This window comes from Mycteria americana, chromosome 8 (genome assembly GCF_035582795.1).
Source record: "Mycteria americana isolate JAX WOST 10 ecotype Jacksonville Zoo and Gardens chromosome 8, USCA_MyAme_1.0, whole genome shotgun sequence".
Classification (NCBI taxonomy): Eukaryota; Metazoa; Chordata; class Aves; order Ciconiiformes; family Ciconiidae; genus Mycteria; species Mycteria americana.
The window spans coordinates 7354583-7373331 of record NC_134372.1 but is presented as its reverse complement, the minus strand read 5'-3'; the positions used below and the strand labels follow the sequence as shown (position 1 = coordinate 7373331).

Below are 18749 nucleotides of genomic sequence, written 5' to 3'. Positions count from 1 at the left end.
AGTGGACACTAGCAAAGGAAAATGGCAAGGAAAAAGCAGCAAGCTCACAGGCAGAAATCCATCAGTAAAGCTGCACAAGTGTATTAAATAAAGCAAACAGAACTTTGCTGTTACACTTCAAGTAAATAGTTTCTCTTTCCCAGTTTGCTCCAGCATAAAAATCCCTCTGCCCTATAAATACCATTGCCAGTATTTATTTGTGAAGAGCTGGGATCTATTTATTTATTTATCCATATTTAGTTTGAAAGTCTGGGCTCAAAATTAAACAGTTATTCATAATGTCATTATCTGCCTTGCTCCGCAGTCAGATATCATGTGTGGTGTCACAGGACAAAACCTTTGGCAAGGCCCCTAGAAGAGCAATTTAGCTCCTCATCCATCTCAGCTGGCAGCATGATTGGCTTCCAGGCTTGCATTGCTGAATGTGTTATTTTACTCTGACATATATTATTGAGTGTTAAATCACTTTCTGAAGTGTTTATTGGTAATAGTTGAATTCTTTCCACTCATTTAAGCTGCTTTTGAAACATAAACATTTCCTTGTATCTTGGAGTTTGATGGAAACATGGGGAGAGTTCCTTGGGAGGATGGATTGTAGAAATGACCAGTTCATTAGGTAGGGACAGAATTTACCAGTGCTGTGGAGGAGAATATCCTCCTCCTTCCATCAGGATGAAACAGCAAACTCCCACTGTCACGTCATGGCACTTCACGTGGGGAAGGTTTACTTGTGTCTTGGTTCTCCCATCATGCCTTGGCCTATCAAGAAGCAGATGACCCTTTTACTGCAATGTCAATGACTTCCTGACAGGATCTTCATAGAGCCTGAAGCTCCCTGGAAAGAAAAATGGGCTGTAATCTTCAGAATCAGGTGCTGAGGAAGTTATTAGCCATCAGCATGCCCATGCCTCCAAGTGTGGAGTGTGGTCTGCAGCCCCTGCCTGGCAGTGATGTCTCTCGGGAAGGAACCAGAGACCACTTTCTTTTAGCTATTTAGGAAAATGAAGCAGGGCATCAGAGAAAGAAATAAACAGAGAGATTAAACTCTAGTGTGGCAGAAGCTGAGCTGGAGAACAAGGGCCAGAGGCAGGTCAAGCTAGGGAGGAGGCAGGAGAGCCGGATTTTCAAATAAGTCCATTAACAATTCATCTCTTGAGGACTCCAGATGTGACAGCCCAGCAGCCTGATCCAGGCTAGTGTACTCAGTACTGCAAGTTCTCTTACCTCTTGTCCTTGCTCTAGTGAAGACCTACGAATCAAAGTTTTTCTTTTCTTTTTATCTTTAATGAGGAGGTCTGTTGAGTCTCTTTCCTGCATCTGGGAGTTACTTCCAATGTGATGAACACTGACTTTTAGAGACAACACCAATGACGAGCTGCTGAGATCACAGTAGCAATCAAGCTTCCTTTGATGGCAGAGCTAAAAATATGCTCCCCAGCTGACACAGCCTTAGGGAGGAGAACATATAGTTTGGTATGAAAGAATACATCTTCGTCTCCATGTCTTCTTCTGCCAGAGGACACCATATCTGTGATAACCATGCAAGCAGGTTACATCTGTCTTCTGAACTGAAGCAGCCATGTACAGACCCAAACTACCTCCAACCCCAGAAAGAAAAAAGCTTTAAAACCCTCTGAGTGCCTTGGAGAATGGTGGTGTTTGCAGTTTTGCCTCTCTGGTCATGCTGGCACCCATCAAGTTATTGCATGACAGGAGCCACATCTTAGGGTCTGGAGGAAAACACGTTTTCCAAACCCCTAGGTTCAGTTTCAGTCCTCTTGATCAGCTGCCCCAACTCTTTTCTTTCCTGTCTGCTTCTCTGCCTGCTCTCCTCCTTGCTAAATACAGGGCACTGGCCCTCAAGCTCCCTGGCTAATGAGGTGTCCCCAAAGCCACTTGTAAAGGAAGCTGTGGTAAGTAGTGTCACTGCCACCTCCTGGGCTTTCTGGGGACGAGAGCTCATCCTGTGCCTGCAAATGCAGATTCATGTAAACGCTTTGCAAGAGATCATGGATTGCCCAGGTTCAACCTGCACCAGCCCGCTCCCTTCCCAGGCCTGCGGAGTGATGGCACTAACCAGCCCGTGTTTGCAGAAGAGAGTAGGTCTCCTTCCCCCTGGAGGCATTAGCTAAAGATGGATCATTAAGGCTTTTGGGTAGGAGACGTACAGATGAACAAGCATACACAATAAAGGTTCTGCATTTGTAATGTGTAATATGTTAGGGGGTAAAAGGTTGAGCAACCCACTTTGGCAAATGGAAATAGCAAAAAGGGCGTATTTTGCTGGCTAAATGAAAGCCTCCTCTGTGTGTGATTTTTTGTGCTTCTGCTTGTATAACTTGAACGCAGAGAAAGGAAAAATTCATTTGTTTGGTCAGACAGAAATACACCAGATTTATTGTTTTGAGAGATACAGGGGAGTATTTCTACGTGGCTGCAGTAGCTATAATATTTTGGCAACACAATGTCCCACCAAAAAAAAAGGCATTCACCCAAGAATGTCTCTGGGCTCAGTCAGCCTCAGTCCTGGAGGTGGATGTCCCATCCCTAAACCTCTGTGGGCAGTGGTCCATTGCCAGGAGTCTGTTTGATGCTCCCATTTAGGGTGTTGGCCCTGAAGATGTACGACCTCCCTCTAACTGATCCTTCAGTGTGGATGCTTTCTGGCTTGTTCTGGCAACGGAAGAACATAAGGAAGCCGTTCCGGTAGTTCTTGTTCATCCATCCGTAGAGCAGGGGGTTGACAAATGTAGAGCACATGGCTCCGACATGGAAGACAGTGTACAGGAGTTTGTACTCATGGAAGATAAGAACCAGATCAAGATCAATGGCAAGCTGGAATATGTGGAAGGGGAGCCAACAGACTGCAAATACCACAACTACCATCACTAGCATTTTCGTTGTCTTCCTCCTCCGGCACTGGTTTTCATTCCTAGAAGTGGGACTGACATGATTTTTCAGCTTGAACCAGATCCTGGTATAGGCATAACAAATAATTGCAAGAGGAAAAACATACTGCAGGAGGAGCATGGACAGGCTGTAGATAGTGGCATCTCTGTTATTACCAGAAGGCCATTTTTCTGAGCAGACAGCCATTTTGAGGTTGATGGATGGGATTTCCTCGTACCGGTACTCTCTGAAGATGGCCAGAGGACCTGCTAGGACAGCTGCTGCTAGCCACATGACAGCTATGATGGTGAAGCTGAGCCTCTTGGAAATCCTGCTGTCCAGGTGGAAAACAATACACCGGTACCTATCCAGGGCAATCACAGTTAGGGTGAGAGTGGACACATGGACACTCAGAGCTTGAGCATAAGGGACCAGATGACAAAGAACAGCTCCAAACTTCCACTCATCCAGCAGCGTGTACACTAGGGTGAAAGGCAGACAGAGTGTGTCCACCATCAGATCTGCCAGGGCCAGGTTAGCTATGAAGAAGTTGGTGACGGTCCTCATGGTCTTGTACTTCACTATGATGTAGATGACCAAGGAGTTGCCGATGAACCCCAGCAGAATGATGAGGGAGTAGGCAGCAATCAGAACAACCTGGACCCCCAGGATCTTGGTGCTGTCCATCATAACACTGCGGGACCCAGAGAGGTCCTGGCTAGAAGTGACAAAGTCCTCGGCATGCCAGCCCTGTGGCAGCTTCTCATCTAATGCTGTCTTCTCCACAGTGAGGGTACTGTTGGCTCCCTCCAACGGTCCCATGCCTGGCCTGAGCCCTTCCGTCAGGAGGAGGAGGAGGTCTGGAACACAGACACAGCAGAAGTGAGAGCACGGGAGACAGCAGAGCATCTGCAAGAACTGAAACTCAAAGGGCATGTCCCACACAGCATTTTGGGCTAAACAGCAGCAGCACTGACATCCTCCTTCCTTCTGCCTTCCCCCCATCCTTCCTCACAGTGAATGGCCGTTCAGCTCTCTCACACCTCCTGTTAGAGCCTATGATCAGCTGAATGCCAATTCCCCAAGGAAAGGTTAGGGAAAAATGCAACTTTTCACAAAAGTTTCTGAGGTTCTGTTTTTTTGAATTGAACAGGGAAAAACCCCTCAACCAGCCAGGGGCAGACTGGTGGGTCCTGAAGAGATCTGCTCATTTGCACACTGCCTCTCCTGCTTCTTCAGGCTAGGCTTTGCAAAATAGGGAAGTCGCTTCAAACAAGCCAAAAATTTGGAACCTCTTGGGGCTGACAGAAGAAATCAACAATGGTGTTGGTCATCTGTTATGAGATTTACTTGCCTACAAAAATGCCCTGAGTCCTAACTCCTTAAGAACTAGGAAAGGAGAAAAATAACAAGACACTCTCAAATTCAAGGTGTTGTTCTCCACCTCCCCATAACAATTTATTTCCAGATTGTGCACCAGTTTTTTTCAGTTTCTTATTTCTCACCTCTCCCAGTGAAAATATCTGTCACCCTGTCTCTCCATGAGTCTCTGCCACTGCTCCTGCTAGTGATGCTACCACCCAGCTCAACCCAGTGTGACCAGTACTCCCTGCTCCCGACTGCTGGTAATGTGGTTATCATAACTAACGTCATTTTATGGGGCAAGCAGCCATTCTCTATGACCAAGCGGGTCACGTATTCATTCCTGTTCCCTCATTATCAGGCCCTGAAAGTCCTGTGAACCAAGTAGACAAACCAAACAGTTTTCGTCTTCCCCTCCCTGCCAGACTCAAGGTTCCTGGGTGCCAGGCCGATTACTCCTGTCCTTGCTGGCCTTGAAGGTCCCAGGCACCTGGCCAGCCAGGTGGTGTTGATGACCCCGTCACAGAACAGGGAAGCGTAACAGCACACAGAGCACTGTCCATAAAATCAAGCAGTTACAAGTCCTAAGTGGGAACGGCTGTACAGTGGGACCTGTGACCCCCCATGGCCAGGGATGCCCCACCGTGCTCTGCTTCCTCCAAGGATTGAGTGAGTGACTCGTCTTCTTTCATAGGATTTTTGAGTCTAGATTATGATTGTTATATTGATACAGCAAACTGTGTATTAGGATTTGACCCGATCTGCAGAGGGTCCAGGTGATTATAAATTATAAGTTAAGTTGTATTATAAATTCTGTATTACACTACTTGTAGATTATACTACACTGATTCTGCTTGGAGAAATCCTGTGCTGTTCCAATCATAAATTCTGTGCTATACTAATCATAATATCCTGTTACAGAAATAACGCTTTAATTGTAACCATGATTTAGTGCCATCATCATTCTGCCAAGGATCCCTAAAAGAACCTGTCCATCCCCTCAGTGTTGGTGACAGCCAGGCATCCGCCAGCTTTGCAGAGGAGGGAGCTCCTGCAGGGATGTGCATGTGCAGGGGGCAAACAGCTGAAGCTGTGAACAAGCCTCCTGCAGAGCCGTTGCTGAGCGTCCAGGCACAAACGGGCCCGAGAGCCAAAGCTCCGGCGTCAGTGAGCCTCCTGCCACGCGGTGCTCAAACATCTGCGTGAATATGGCTCTGGGAGCAGGGAGCCCAACTGACGAGCCAGAACTGACTCAGTCTGGAACCCCCGGCTAGCGTTTGGTGCCGTTGTAACAGCAGAGTGTTGTCACGGCAGGGTTTTTCATTCAGTCCAAACACAGCAGGAGAAAAGCCAGCTCTGTTACTGGCTCCTTCTCCGCTTCTGTGTCTCAGAATTGCTGCTGGGGTACGTGGAGAGGGGTGGACATGGCCCCTCACATACCCTCTCTCCCCAGTACTGGGTGGGGGGGCCCCATTCCCACTGCACACTTGATCAAAAGTGAGCAAAAGTAATCACCCTGCCCAAACAGGGCGATCTCCAGAGCATCACATTTTCTCTGACCTGCAGAGAGAGGGGATAACGCCCTGTCACTGAGGGAGGGAGGCACAGGGCTTAAACGAAGCTGGGAATTAGAAGCAGCCTGCTGGGCACCTTCTCAACCTCCTTGGGGAACAAACTGCTCTGGGTTTGTACTGGGTGAGACGGGAGCACTGCTGACTGGGTGCTGGTGGGCTTCCTGCAGGTCCGTGCCCTGCAAGCCAAAAGTTTTAAGGACAGCCTGTCCTTGGGAAGGGAGAATGCTTTCTGTGCAGAGCACCTGCATTTAAGCTAGTTCCTTAAACAAATAGCATAAAATAATGGTGGCAAGATGGTAAAGGTGGCAGCAATTACATTGCAATGAATAATAAATGGCTGCTTGTTCTTTCATCGCTCCTCAGAGCAAGGGTTGTGCTCCCTTGGGAGCTGCTCCTAGGAATCTGCCTGGCCGGCTGCAAGCCGGGGCCCCCGCAGAGAGCCAGCAAAAGAGCTGCCTGTGGTAGACCACCCCTTGCTGTCTCCTGCCCTCTCCATGTCCACTGCCTTGCCTGACTTGTCTAACTCTGCTGGCCAATTTATGCCAATGATTCCTGTAAATGAAGTTGTTGGGGTCATATACCGTGCTAATGGCGACCATATAGCTACCGCTAAGAGGGTAGGAAGGTAGCTTTAAGCAGCAGGAGGGAAAAGTGGGTGGATTTGCTGGGGTGAGGGTTTGCTTCAGGGTGATCTCAGACCTCCACGACACAGCTGCCCCCAGCCCTGGAAAGGTAACCCCAAAGACAAAAGGGGGGCCCCAACTTCTACGGCAGGAGAGAGGAGCTCAAAGCCACCCTGCACAGCCAACGCAGTGGGAAACGGAGCAGGGTAACAGGCAGGGTCCCAGGAAGGTGGCACAGCCACAGCCTCTTCGACAGAGCCCGACCCACACGCAGCAGCAGCCCAGCGCGGAGCCTCCCCTCAGACACCCGTGCTGCATCTGGCCCCAAAGCAAACCTTACTGCCAGAAGAGCAAAGTCCGTGAAGGAAACAGAGCAAGGGCTGGACACACTTTCAGTGGCTGTGCTTTCCCTGCTTGCTCTCCGTCTGGGTTTTCATACCTTCCAGATTGTCTAGCATTACTTTATCACTATCACTTGTTACCCCTTTTCTGTGGCTTGCCTGTCCCATTTATCTTCGGTACCCAAATCCTGGCACGACACCAGTAGACACTCCCTTCCCTTTTTCCCCATCTCGCCCACCAACTGGCTGCCGGTTCCCGTGTTCACATCTCAGACTATTTCCTTTCGCTGGAGACTGGCAGCTACCCACCATCTGAGAGGAGCCAGGAACATCATGATTATTGGAGCTGTTTTGCTTCCTAACAAAATGGCCTTAATGGAGTTATTATTTGATTTGGTCTGCTTTGGTTTTTTTTCCAAAGGGGAACTATTAAAAATCAATTAAAGCATTTTAATTAAGAGACAAAATGGTCATGATAAAAGTTCCCACTCCAGGGGCTGCCTGGAGGTTGCAGAGATGCTGCTAGGAGTGGACCGAGGTCCGTTCCAGCAAGTAATGGAAATGCTGGCGTATGTGTAGGCTGCTGCCAGGTGCACGCTCCCGTGCCCAGTGGGCCTGCCAGGCTAGATGGAAAAATCCTTGGAGCTGAGAGCCAACTGCTTTTGGGAGAACAAAACAGCAGGGCAGACCAGGAGGAGGCAGAAATAATACCCTAAGCCCTTTCCTCTGTGCTGGGCTGCCATGGAGGGACGCAGAAACGGGGCATTGCCTGGATCCTGCTCTCACCCTCTCCTCCAGCTGAGGTTCAGCCTGAGGCAGGGCTGGGACCCAGGGATGGTTCCCAACAAGGCGGAGAGCTCTTCCCTGTGCCAGCAGGCTTCAGCCTCTGGGAATGGAGGAAGAGGAAGGGGAAGCACAGAGGAGCTGCAAAACCTCAGCCCTTCACTGAGCACACTGCTGTGGGTGACTTCAAGGGACAGTGACCACCGTGACACCTCCAAAATCCATTCCTGCAGAGGGCCTGGACTAGGTGCCCTGGGACTCACGTGCATCTCTGCTTCCTGGGGACAGCCCAGCTCCCTCCGTGTCCCTGCTGCAGCCCTGGGCACGCAGCCAGCCTGGTCCAGATCTGTCAGGGCACATCCAGGCCTGGAAGAGCCATCTGCAAAGCCTGGCAGGGTTCAGGAAGCAGGGCTGGAGGGGTGGGCAGAGGGCTGGAGAAAACAGAGCTTGTTAATTAAAATTCCTCTTTTTGTCCCAAGCAGTGAGACTGGGGTCGCTGCAGCCAGCAGGCACGGAGCATGGGGGCAAGGGGTGCAGAAAAGAGGGAGGTAAGGACGCAGATTACTCAGAGTGCGGCCAGAAATTACAATCGTGTCACAGTTATCATTGATTCAAAAGGACGGAGTGGAGGAGCTTGGGCCAGCCTCTGCTCTCTGGCTAATGACAGCCACAATCTCTTTCTAAAGCAACACTGGGGAGTGAGAGCTGAGGCTGATGGATGTTTTCATGGCTTGGCTCACTGATTTATTTCATGCTGTGTCTTTCCTCCAAAGCAGCTCAACTCCATGAAACCCCTTCATCTCCAGCAGCCCAGTCTGGAGCACTGACTCATCTCATCCCTAGTCCCAAATCTGGCAGCAGTCAGGTGTCCCTGGCAAAGAGGTCTGAGACCATCCCTCGTCACCAGAACCTGGTTGTCACCCTGGGGCAAGCCACCTTCTACCACCTTCATGTTCCCCTACAGTACCTGAGAGGCAGCAGTGTTCAGCCCTGCACCCCACAGCACAGCACTTAAGGGAGGAGAACACAATAAACTGAGATACGGAGGTTAACCACCTTGCCAGAGACCACACAGCACATCCACGGCAGGGCTGGGAACAGAGCCCAGATTTGCTAACTCCAGCCTCCTGCGCTCACCACCAGAGAGGACTCTTCATCTCTCAGGATAAAACCTGAACATAGATTTCAGGAGCAGCATGAAAATGCAAAGTGTGAGTGATGGAGGGGAGGGCTTTTTGCCTTCTCTGTGTGATGGGCTGATTTCAGGGCAAACAGAAGCTCTGGGATGATTTCCTGAAGCCAAAGAGCAGATAGAAATTGTCCCAGGTCCTTCCATCCCCAGTGAAGGGGTGATTGCCCCACTATGACAGTATGGCAGAAGGGAAGACCCTCTGACCTGCCCATCATCTGCTGCAGCTTTGCAAATTATCTGTCCAGATCAGGCCCATTGGTGCAGAAACCTAATGGCATCAGACACACACTGCCACCCTTGCACTTGCAAAGCTCCAGGGCCCCAGAGCTGCTCCCAGGGGACCCCAGGGTAGAACTGGCACCAGGAGACAAAGTGCAAGGAGGAGGAGATACCCCAGGGATTTCTTGCGGTTCCTCACTCTAAACATTTGCATGTCCCTGCCTAGGCTGGAGCCACAAAAGACTCTGAAGGGGACAAGGCAAGGAGGATGCCTTAGTCACTCAGCTCAGGACAGGATGAAAAAGCAGGTGATGAGAAGAGATCTGTTTGGTAGGGATACACGCTTTCTCCTGGAAATTTCTCCTACAGAAAGCAGTGGGGAACAGTGCAGGGCCCTCTGCCCTGTGGGACAGGCCATGGGAGCAGGGCAATGCTGGCTGGGAGACAGGGCTCAGCGGGTGACGCTGCGATGGAGCACAGTAGTTGTCGGGGCTGCAGAAGGGAAGAGACAGCCTGGTGGAAGGATCCTGGTTAACCTGGGTTAACCTGTTGCCTCCTGAAATTTAGGGAGTCTGGGGTAGGTGAAACAAGGGAGGGGAGAGAAGTAACAACCCCACTAACAGAACAACCAGGGAACGAACCCAGTATCCTGCCTTGGGACAGACCAGAAACTCTGTAGGTGAAATGCAGGCTACGACAGGACTATAAGAGGCTCTCTCTGTTCCACAATTAACATGCAATGAGTGCAGAAAGAAAGCAAGCACCAATTTTCCTCCTGCAGTCCCCTATCTCCCTTTGCATCTCTCTCTTTGAGGGCACTGATCTCTGGCAGCGAGCCGAGTACCAGCAACATGTGCAGTCCCAGCACGGAGGAGCTGACGGGAGGTTTGTACCAAGCCATGAGGAGGCAGACTGCCCCAGAGATCAGGATTTCTCAGACAGCCGCGCACCTCAGCCCCACACCTACGGCACGCTGCTCTGTAGCTGTATGTCCCTGGTTTCTGCAGCCCCCTGGAGCAACCTGCTCTCCTGACTGCTCTCGCTCAGCATCCTGCTTCCCGGACTCCCTGCTTCTGCTCAGAGACCGTTCGAAACTCTCCTGCCAGAATTTCTTGTTCACTTTCTCTCTATTCCAGCTCTTAGGGCTGTCGGTCCCCAGATTCAATTTCCCAAAGATGCTTGGACCTTTTTTGCTTGAACCATGTGGCATGGCCAAGACCTGGCCCCATCTCAGCCCTGCCGCTTGGACAAGCCCTCCCCGACCCACCTGCAAAAGCCAGAGCGTCCTCCTCCTTCGGGCACCAAGCCGCTCACCTCGAGTTATCGTCTCATTGCCGGCCAGGATGGAGCACTCGGTCCTCTCCACTCTCTGGGAGTCAACCTGTGGCAAAGGGGTGAAAAGCACTTTTCTGCAACTGTCCTCGGAAAAGCGAGGAAGTCAGGCGAGGATCGGGACTGTTGGCAGGTGCTTCATCACCGGGGGTAGCTTCGGTACCCCACCCTGAGCATCCGGAGAGCACCCTCTTGCAGGGCGACTGACAGCCCCCGTCTCAAAAGCTGGATGCTGTCTTAGCTCCTGAATGAAAGAAAGGCAGGGAGCGTGTGTTTAACAAACAGAAATGGAAAGGGGGAGGGAGCCTGCTGCTGCTGTTTATACAGTGTTCAGCCACTGAGGGGCTTCTTGCATCGAGGAGAGAGAAGCTTTTCCACCACATCCAGTTCCCTCTCCAGGGAGAAGTGGTGGGAGCTGGAGGTCTGCAGGCTCCTCGTCTGTGCCGCTGACCTGGGCAAGTGTCCATCCACCCTCATTCCGCAGCTCTCCCATCTGCTCAGGCTTTAAACTCGTTTGGGACTGGCACGGTCTTGTCCAGGGCTGGATCTCCCCTTCAGCAAGAGGTCTGCAGGTCCTGCAACTCAGCAGAGCCCTCATGGACCTCCCTGCATCCTCCTCTGCCTCGGCGCTTGTACAGCACCCTGCACAGAGCAGGCTGCTGCTGCGGGACAGGCCTTGGGGTACTCTGCGCATGCAAATAAAAGTAACGGTGACAAGTTTTAGCCACTTGGCAATGGCTCGGTCTGTTCCAGAGCCAGATTCCGTGTGGAGCTAGGAACCGAGTGAGTTTCTATTTTAGGGTGCTCAGCACTGCCCACACACCTGGAGCAAGAGAGAGGGAGAGGCACAAAAGCAGCATCCTCATGTCCAAATCTGCAAAATCCAAGCTCACGGGAGCCCAGGAAAGCACCCTGCGGGCAGCACAGGGAAGCGGGAGAAGCACAGCTCCCTACCTGGCCAAAGGTTTTGCCTTCAAAGAGAAGAGGTCGGGTGCGTTCCCAGCATAGGATTTCCACCACAGGCAACACGTGAGTTTGCAGCTCACCTGGGCTAGGAGATGCTCCCAGAGGTTAGGGAGGAGGACGCTTCTCCTTGGCTTCAAGTATCTGCAGCTAGAAGTTTATCGGAGGAGTCTTGCTCTTCACCCCTACAGTGGACTTTGGTTTCCTTTTCTTTGTGAGAACGGAAATGAGGAGGGTTTTCAACTAACTTTCTGTGCCACAAAAGTCGTGATACACCAGGAAAAAGAAAACGCTCCAGTGGCAGAAAAAGGAGAGTGAGAACATTCCTGAAGTAAGTCACACAGAAAGTGGCACTTGAACCCAGGACTCGGACAAGGGTCCCCATGAGTCCCATCCTTCCCCTTCCTCTCCCCGTCCCCCCTTCAGGAAGGAAAGGGCTCGGCACACCGGCGCTGACAGCCAGGCAAATCCAAGAGCTGCACTAGCTGGATTTTTATGGGAGTTTTGTGTCTTCTTCCCCTTCGTTTTCCCCGAGGCTGTTGATTTAGCTGCTCTGGAAAGCTGCGAGTGGAGGGGAGCAGGACAAGACAAACCTCTTGGAAGGGGCCGTTGCTGTCTCCAGCAGTCCGCAGGGAGAGGCAAAGAGCAGCTAATGGGAACTGCATGCTATTCCCTGTGTTCCTGGTGGATGGATACTCCTCCTCTCCAGGGTCCTCAGCAGTGGATGGTTGATTTCTGCTTGAGAGAGACATTTTTTTCCTCCTTTCTCCTCTGGCATAAGCCTTTTCTTGCCCATTCCCCAGAGTCCTTTGCTATAGCTCCCCACTCTTCTCTTCCCTGGGCTGGAATAAGATGCCTGGGGAAAAAGCAGTGATTGACAGGAGAGAAACTCACTGCAGTCTGAAGCTGTGAACCTTCATCAGGACCATGGGGTGAATTCCAGTCATTTTTGGCACGTGGTCTTTGCTGGATGACAGCAAATGCAAACTCTTAAATCATGGCTTAGTCAGCGCAAGTCCCCAAGACTGTCCTCTCCCACGGTCTCAGGGGTCCAGCGGAGAGGTTACCACCAAAACCTGAGATGCTCCCAAACATCAACTCACCTCTGTGACCAGATAACTTAGTCAGCCGAAGAGCCTCTGTGCTTGGCAGAACAGACAGAGCCCTGGAAGGGATTGCTGCCTGCAATCCATGGTGATGCATGCGGTCACAAATCGTCCCCCTGCAAGCAATCCTCCTGTGACATGGAGCAGCGCAGTCAGGGAAGGTCGAGCTCTCAGCACACTTGGGGTGTCAGTCCAGAGGTTTGGCCCCCGCTCCCTTCGCACTCCCCAGCTCTCTCCCCGGGAGCCAGGCTCTTCTCATGGCACCGCAGACACGGGCTGCCTGCCAGCCTGCCTAATCTCACCCAGCTACAACATAATTACTGCTGGCGGCGAGTGCATGCAGCGTAGCCCCGATGCTGCCCGGCAGCTAAGGGACAGCCGGGGTCCGCTGTGCCAGAGCCCCTCGCCCTCTCGGTGGGTCGAGAGGAGCAGTCATGGCACAGGCTGTGGCAGCCTGAACACCGAGGTGCAAAAAGACCTCCCCACGCAGCTAACAGGTCCCAAAGCAGCTGAGGGTCTTCCCGGCCTCAACCAGCAACTACACCCTGAAGTACGAGGATGGGGACATACGAGGATGGTCCCTTGCGTCGTCCCAGGGTGTGGAAGGCTCCACAGCCCCAAGCAGAGGTGCCAGGACCCTCAAACCCTTCGGTATTCGCACACACAGGCTGGGTACACACAAACACCTGCACGGGTTTGCCAGGAGCCTCGTGTCCTTTCAAACACGATGGGATCATTCGAAGGACCTTTGCAGCCCGAAAGCCTTTCCCAGTGGTGGGGTTTTGATTAGGCAAAAGCCAGTCTGCTCACCCGCTCTTCTGAGAATACAACAATGAATTTTATGCTTCAGGGAGCAAAAGTGATGTCAAAAAGCTGAGAAATGGGGCAGAGGAGAGGGCTGCCTTTTCATCGGCCCATAATCTGCTCTGCCTCAGAGAGCAGGCAGGTCCTCGGTCTGAACGCCGTGCAGCTGTAAGCCATTCTCTGTAGCTCAACTTCTGTCATAAAAGAAAGGCACATTATCTGATCGCTCCCTGGGAGAAATCTCTAAGAAATCTGTTACCAAGGCTTCCAGATGCTCCAGTTCATCCTGCTTCATCTGGAGCAGCAACACTGACATACTTTAAAAAAGCAGCTTTTCATTTTTCAAACAGCTGTTTAATTCCACCTGCGTGTAACCAAAATATTTCCACTGCTTCTTCCTGCGGTGTCAAGCTTGTGTTTTGCTGAGCAGCCTCAGAAGCATCAGCATGTTGTGGTAACACAAAAGCCCCTTTTCCATTTGAGCCCTGGAGTTCACGGATGCGGTGGATTTGGGAGTCTGTGATGCATCTGGGAACTAAATTAGCCACAAAGCTGCTCAGAAGTGGGAGGGAGGATAGAAAGCTGTCTGCACCGTCTCTGAATTTAAAAGCAGGTTCTCATTTCGTAACTGCTTTTTGTCCCCATATGAACATTTCTGGAATTCGTGGAGGAGCAGAGATAGCATCAGGGGCAAGGTTTTGCTGAAATACCTGAGCGATCTGATACCGCAGTGAGAGGCACCGGAGAAGCGGGAGGAGAGACGAGCTGTGTGGGTTGGCCTGGGACTGCCGCAGCTCTGCTTTCCTTCAGGACAGACAGAAGACGGGGCTGTTGAGTGTGTCTTCGGGACAAGGGTCAGTGAGGCAGGGAAGAGGAGATCATATGGAAAGAGATTAACAGGGTTTGTGTCCTACGACAGAGGACACACATCACCACGCTTCAGCTCCTGGCAGAGCTGCGAGCAGACAGGGACAGGGCTCCAACTGGGGCAAACCCACAGGGCTCGTTTAATTAAGTTGATTAACGCCGAGGAGGGTTTACCCCTTCCACTCCCTTCCCACCCCTGGATCTCCCTCCAACACACAAAATCCCCTTGGTCATCTCACATCAGGGCAGAAGGACTCGGGGCAGCTTGGCAGGGTTCCTCCGGGCAGACACCAGCACCTCAGAGCCCAGAACCAGCCCCTGCATTTAGCTGCCGTTTCTGCAAGTCACTGCACTCAAAGCTTTGCTAATTTATTAGAGGGTTGTTGCTTGTTGTTTGTGTACCGAGCCAGCTAGAAAACAGCTTCTGCAGAAGAGGATAATTGCAGTCAGATAAGCTCTTCAGAGCCGGGATTGCAAAAATACGGTACATCGTACACCAGCGGTTGTCCGGATAAAGTAGAAATCTGGCTGAGTTCTTGGGAAGGAGCGTGTTTCCCCGTCTGTCACAGACTCCCTGTCTGACTTTGGGCAAATCACTTGATGCATCTCAGTTCCCTGTACATACAAGAGGTGGTAAAAACGCTTCGTTCCGGCACACCCCCCCGCCCCGAGCAGTGGGCTACGTGCACTACAGGGCCTGGGTGCTTGGGTGTGTGGCAGTGGCAGCCTTGCTAGCGCAGCTGAGGGATGACACTTTGGCCGGGTGGGATTTCTTTCTAAGTTGCCCATGTCATTTAGGCAGCGTGTTCTGCAATCAGGGTCTTGCTTTCCCAGGCTGGATACTCCCGCTTCATAGTCCCACGATGAAGTTACAAATCTGTGGTCAGTCTGTCACTCTCAAGGTGACAAACGGTGCTAAAAGTATGGGGTTGTGACAACGGGAGCAGGCAGAGCTGGATGGGCTGATGGCAGCCCCAGCGTAAACTCTACCTAAGCGTCAAGACTGAAGGCAATGCAAGTGCCTGGGAAAAACTGAGGGCATGGCACGTTTTCTATGGGTTTGGTGCTGCCGAAAGGCACCAGGTTAACGGGAGCTGAGCTCCGGTGCTCAGCACCGCCGTAGAGGCAGCAGGATCGCGTTTGCTGCTTCACTACCTCGCTCCATCTTTTCTAGTCCTGTGGGGACCCACGTTACCTGTCAGCAAGGAGCAGGTTATCCGCGCCGTGCCCAGCTCTGCGGTGCCGGGCCAGCGGCAGTGTCGGTGCATTCTTCACACCGGGGCAGGAGGGTCAGATCCGCTCCTGATAGCGACCCAGGGATTTGGCTGGGAATCCATTTGGCTCCGTGTTCCCCAGAAACGTGACTCAGAAGCCACTGTCTGACACTGAGAGATAGGTATGACATCTCCCCCAGGAGAAGGAGCAGCATCCCCAGGGTACGAGCAGAGCACGCACAAGCCGAGCAGAGACCGTGCTGGAAAGCACAAAGCCTTATAAAGGCAGTGCTCTGGGTTTGTCCTTCTTTCAGCTCTTCCAGGCGATGAAAAGGACGGCTCACAACCCTAATTAACTGGAACATGCTAATACCACTGAGCTTCCCTGGCCAGCAAATTTGGCACGAGGCGTGTGGGACGCTGTCCAAACAACTGCTCAGGGGACGCATGTCTGCAATTTATTATTCGATGAGCAGCGTTTCCTCTCTGCCTCCACTGAAGAGCTCAGACCAGACACCTGAGGGAGGTGAGTCTGGAGCCTGCAAATCCTACTTCGAAAGCCATTTCGTGCTGGAGGGAGAAGAGACTTATTTCTCCCCAGGCGTTAAAGGTATTTAAGGTGCCAGGGGAAATACAGCTTTGCACAGCATTACCTCTGTGAGTCCTCAGGGCTTCCAAGTGCTGTAGCATGTGGTGCTCAGCTTCCCACGGAGACAACCACGTTCCTTCAGGGTGACATTCGCTCTGGGCAGAAGATGCACAGCCTCCCATGACACCCTCGTTTGAGGACCAGAGCACTGTGCATCAGCATTTTGCAGAGCAAAGTAGAGGAGCGCAGCTCTGGTAGCTGGAGAAAGGGGAAAAGTGGCGGGGGCCCTGGCACCGTGTCTCCGGGTGGGCTATTCCTCTTTTGACAGCTGTCCTGGGCAAGTCAGTGCCCTGGCTTATTGCCCTGGAAAAGGAGGAGGAAGGATCCTGCCTGGCTCCTTTTACAACTAAGTCAGTCTGTGAACTTTGAATGGGGAGCAAAGAGCAGGGCTCTTTGATCAATTCGTTCCCATGGTAAGATCATCACTCTCAGTGTTGGCCATGCTGTCAAAACTGGAGGCAGAAGGTGCAGCCTCCCAAAGGCACCGCCTGCCTCTGGCCTCGGCTTCAGCCTGGCTGCCTCCTGCGGTGGCCCTGGCCCCAGGGCTGTTTGGGACAGCTCCGGCACAGGGCTTGGGTGGCAGCGACCTGCCCAACCAAGCGCTGCCACAGCCTTGCTCGTACGAACACCAGGAACGGGCCAGAAGATTTGTGCAATATTCCCAGGACCATGCCGGTTTGACCATCCATCCTTCCACCCTTGGGGCCAAAGGACTCCTCCTCCCATACTCCTCCGCATCACCGGCATCATGCCTGTGCGTCCCTCATCCTCGGCTGGCCTGCCCCTCGTCCTCGGCATCGCCTGCGCCGTCAGCTGCGGGGCCGGGCATGGCACCGTGTGCTTACAGAGGGCACGTCTCTCCCCGCTCCCTCCCCATCGCATCCTTTGCAAACATTCATTGTTATGGCAACAGCTCCAGAAGGAGAATCTTTCTGAGGATGTTCCAGATTTTTTTACAAAGATATAGCCACTTTAATTATTTTCCTTAAAGGAGATGCTTATCTCGCTCAATGGCAACGGGATTTCTTTCATTTTGTTTCTGGCGACCACTTTGGTAATGCTCAGGCTCCGGCTTTCACTGTGTGCCAGTAAGAAAACAGAAGGGGGAAAGGTAGAGCCAAGTGCGAAGAGCTGCTTTTAAATCCTGCCTGGGGTCACAGGAGGGAGCCTCCAGGCTGAGGCTGCTGAGCTGCAGGCGGTGATGAGTCTAAGTTTCTCCAAAATGAGTGAGATTTTGGAGCACATCTGCATCTTTCTCGGATAGCAAAGCCCAAGGAAAATAGCAAGGGGGAACATTTATGCCCAGTAACCTGTGCTTTGCAGGAAATGCTGCACTGAGAGATCTTGTTTTGCCGGGTCTTCTACAGAAACGTCCCTTGGCTTTTGAAGGCTGCATGAAGGTAAATGAATCCTCTCCATCTCCACTGAACGGGCTGAAGATTTTCATATGTGACATCTGGGGGTGCTGCAGAGAACTGGGCTCTGTGGCTGCCTTTAATGCAAGTAATGAATATAGCAAACAGCCTCAGACCAGCCAGGGGAAAGCAATCTGGGGATGTGATGCGACCGCAGGGATGGATTTCATGGCTACTGTGTTCTGACTGTGGAATATGGATGACAACCCACAAAAGACTCGAGCACCTTGAGCGGCCAAGCCTGTCCAACACATTTTTGTAGGATGAACTCATGAAGACCTTTCCCACATCCCTGCTGTACAGAGCTGAGGTCAGAAACCTCAAAAAAAAAAAAAAATCCACATGTTTCAGGCCCTGCAGAGGCAACTCGACACGTCTGTGAATGCTTGGCAGCCTCACCGTGAACCAGGCATCCAAGTGCAGCAGAGGAGCATTACGGGGCATCCTTCACCTGGGGCCAGGCAACGGGCTGGCTGGGGAGCTGAAGCATGACCCATCATGGGGAAGGCTGAGAGGACAAAGCCAAAACTGGCCAAGCCCTGTGCTGTGTGTGGAATATCAGAGAGGTTTCATGCATAGCTCAGAATAAACAGGCAAACAAGCGGCAGCCAGAAATGTTAATATTTGCAGAAATCTCCTGGTTTTGGCGCCTGGGTGTGGGGAGCTGAAGGATGCTGGTGGAATGCAAACGTGGATTCCTGGCTGCCCGGAGGGCGGCATGGGGAATCTCACATCTCGGCGTGTCAGACCGCCCGGCGGGCCGGCTCGTGATGGTTTACACGAGGAGTCCTGGGGAGGGAGACTGGGCTGAGAAGCTCAGCAGCTATATGAATCTGGCCCCTAGGAAATGAGCTATTTGAGCATCCCCAGAAAAAAAAAAGCCATGATTAAGCAGCATTGATCCTCCTGCGCCTGCTCCAGGAGCTGTTTCCTACATGCTATCACCAGTGGGCTGTGGGTTAAACCGTCCCACAGGCCCAGTGCCCCCAGAGCCATGCAGCATCCAAGGGCTCAGAAGAGCCCCAGTCCCATGGTGCAAATTCCCTCCATGCAGTAGGAGATGGATTTGTCCGTGCAGGTCCCCAACCCTTCTCCATGAGCTCCTGGACACAGGAGGGACAAAGTGACACAAACTGTTAGACCGCTGGCCTTACTTGACCTGGGTCCTTTCATGTTTGGGATGGTTTGAACCTGCTCAACAGCTCTCACCATCTCCATCTGGCTCTTAATCTGGACCATGTTCTTGCCAGTTCATGGGGGTACTTGGAGCCAGTCGGACACCTTCAGAGCACAAGGCTCTGCCTTAGGAAAACAGCAGTGTCATTTGGGCCTGGGAAGAAAATATTGGCAAATAACGGCGTACCCTTTAGTCACCCTCCTCCTCCAGCTATTTATCCAAAGATATCATATCTCGGA

At 52.0% G+C, this 18749-nt stretch overlaps 1 protein-coding gene across 1 annotated transcript; it reads right to left on the bottom strand.

Moving 5' to 3' along the window:
• Window positions 1-2546: 2546 nt before the first annotated feature.
• On the bottom strand, window positions 2547-3711 carry LOC142413575 (neuropeptide Y receptor type 2-like). The gene has a single exon (XM_075509842.1). It carries the CDS (start codon window positions 3709-3711, stop codon window positions 2548-2550), a length of 1164 nt encoding a protein of 387 aa, XP_075365957.1. The 3' UTR covers window position 2547.
• Window positions 3712-18749: the final 15038 nt, after the last annotated feature.

Coding starts and splice junctions, on each gene's coding strand:
- LOC142413575 (XM_075509842.1), bottom strand. CDS start 3,711: ATGGGACCGTTGGAGGGAGCCAACAGTACCCTCACTGTGGAGAAGACA.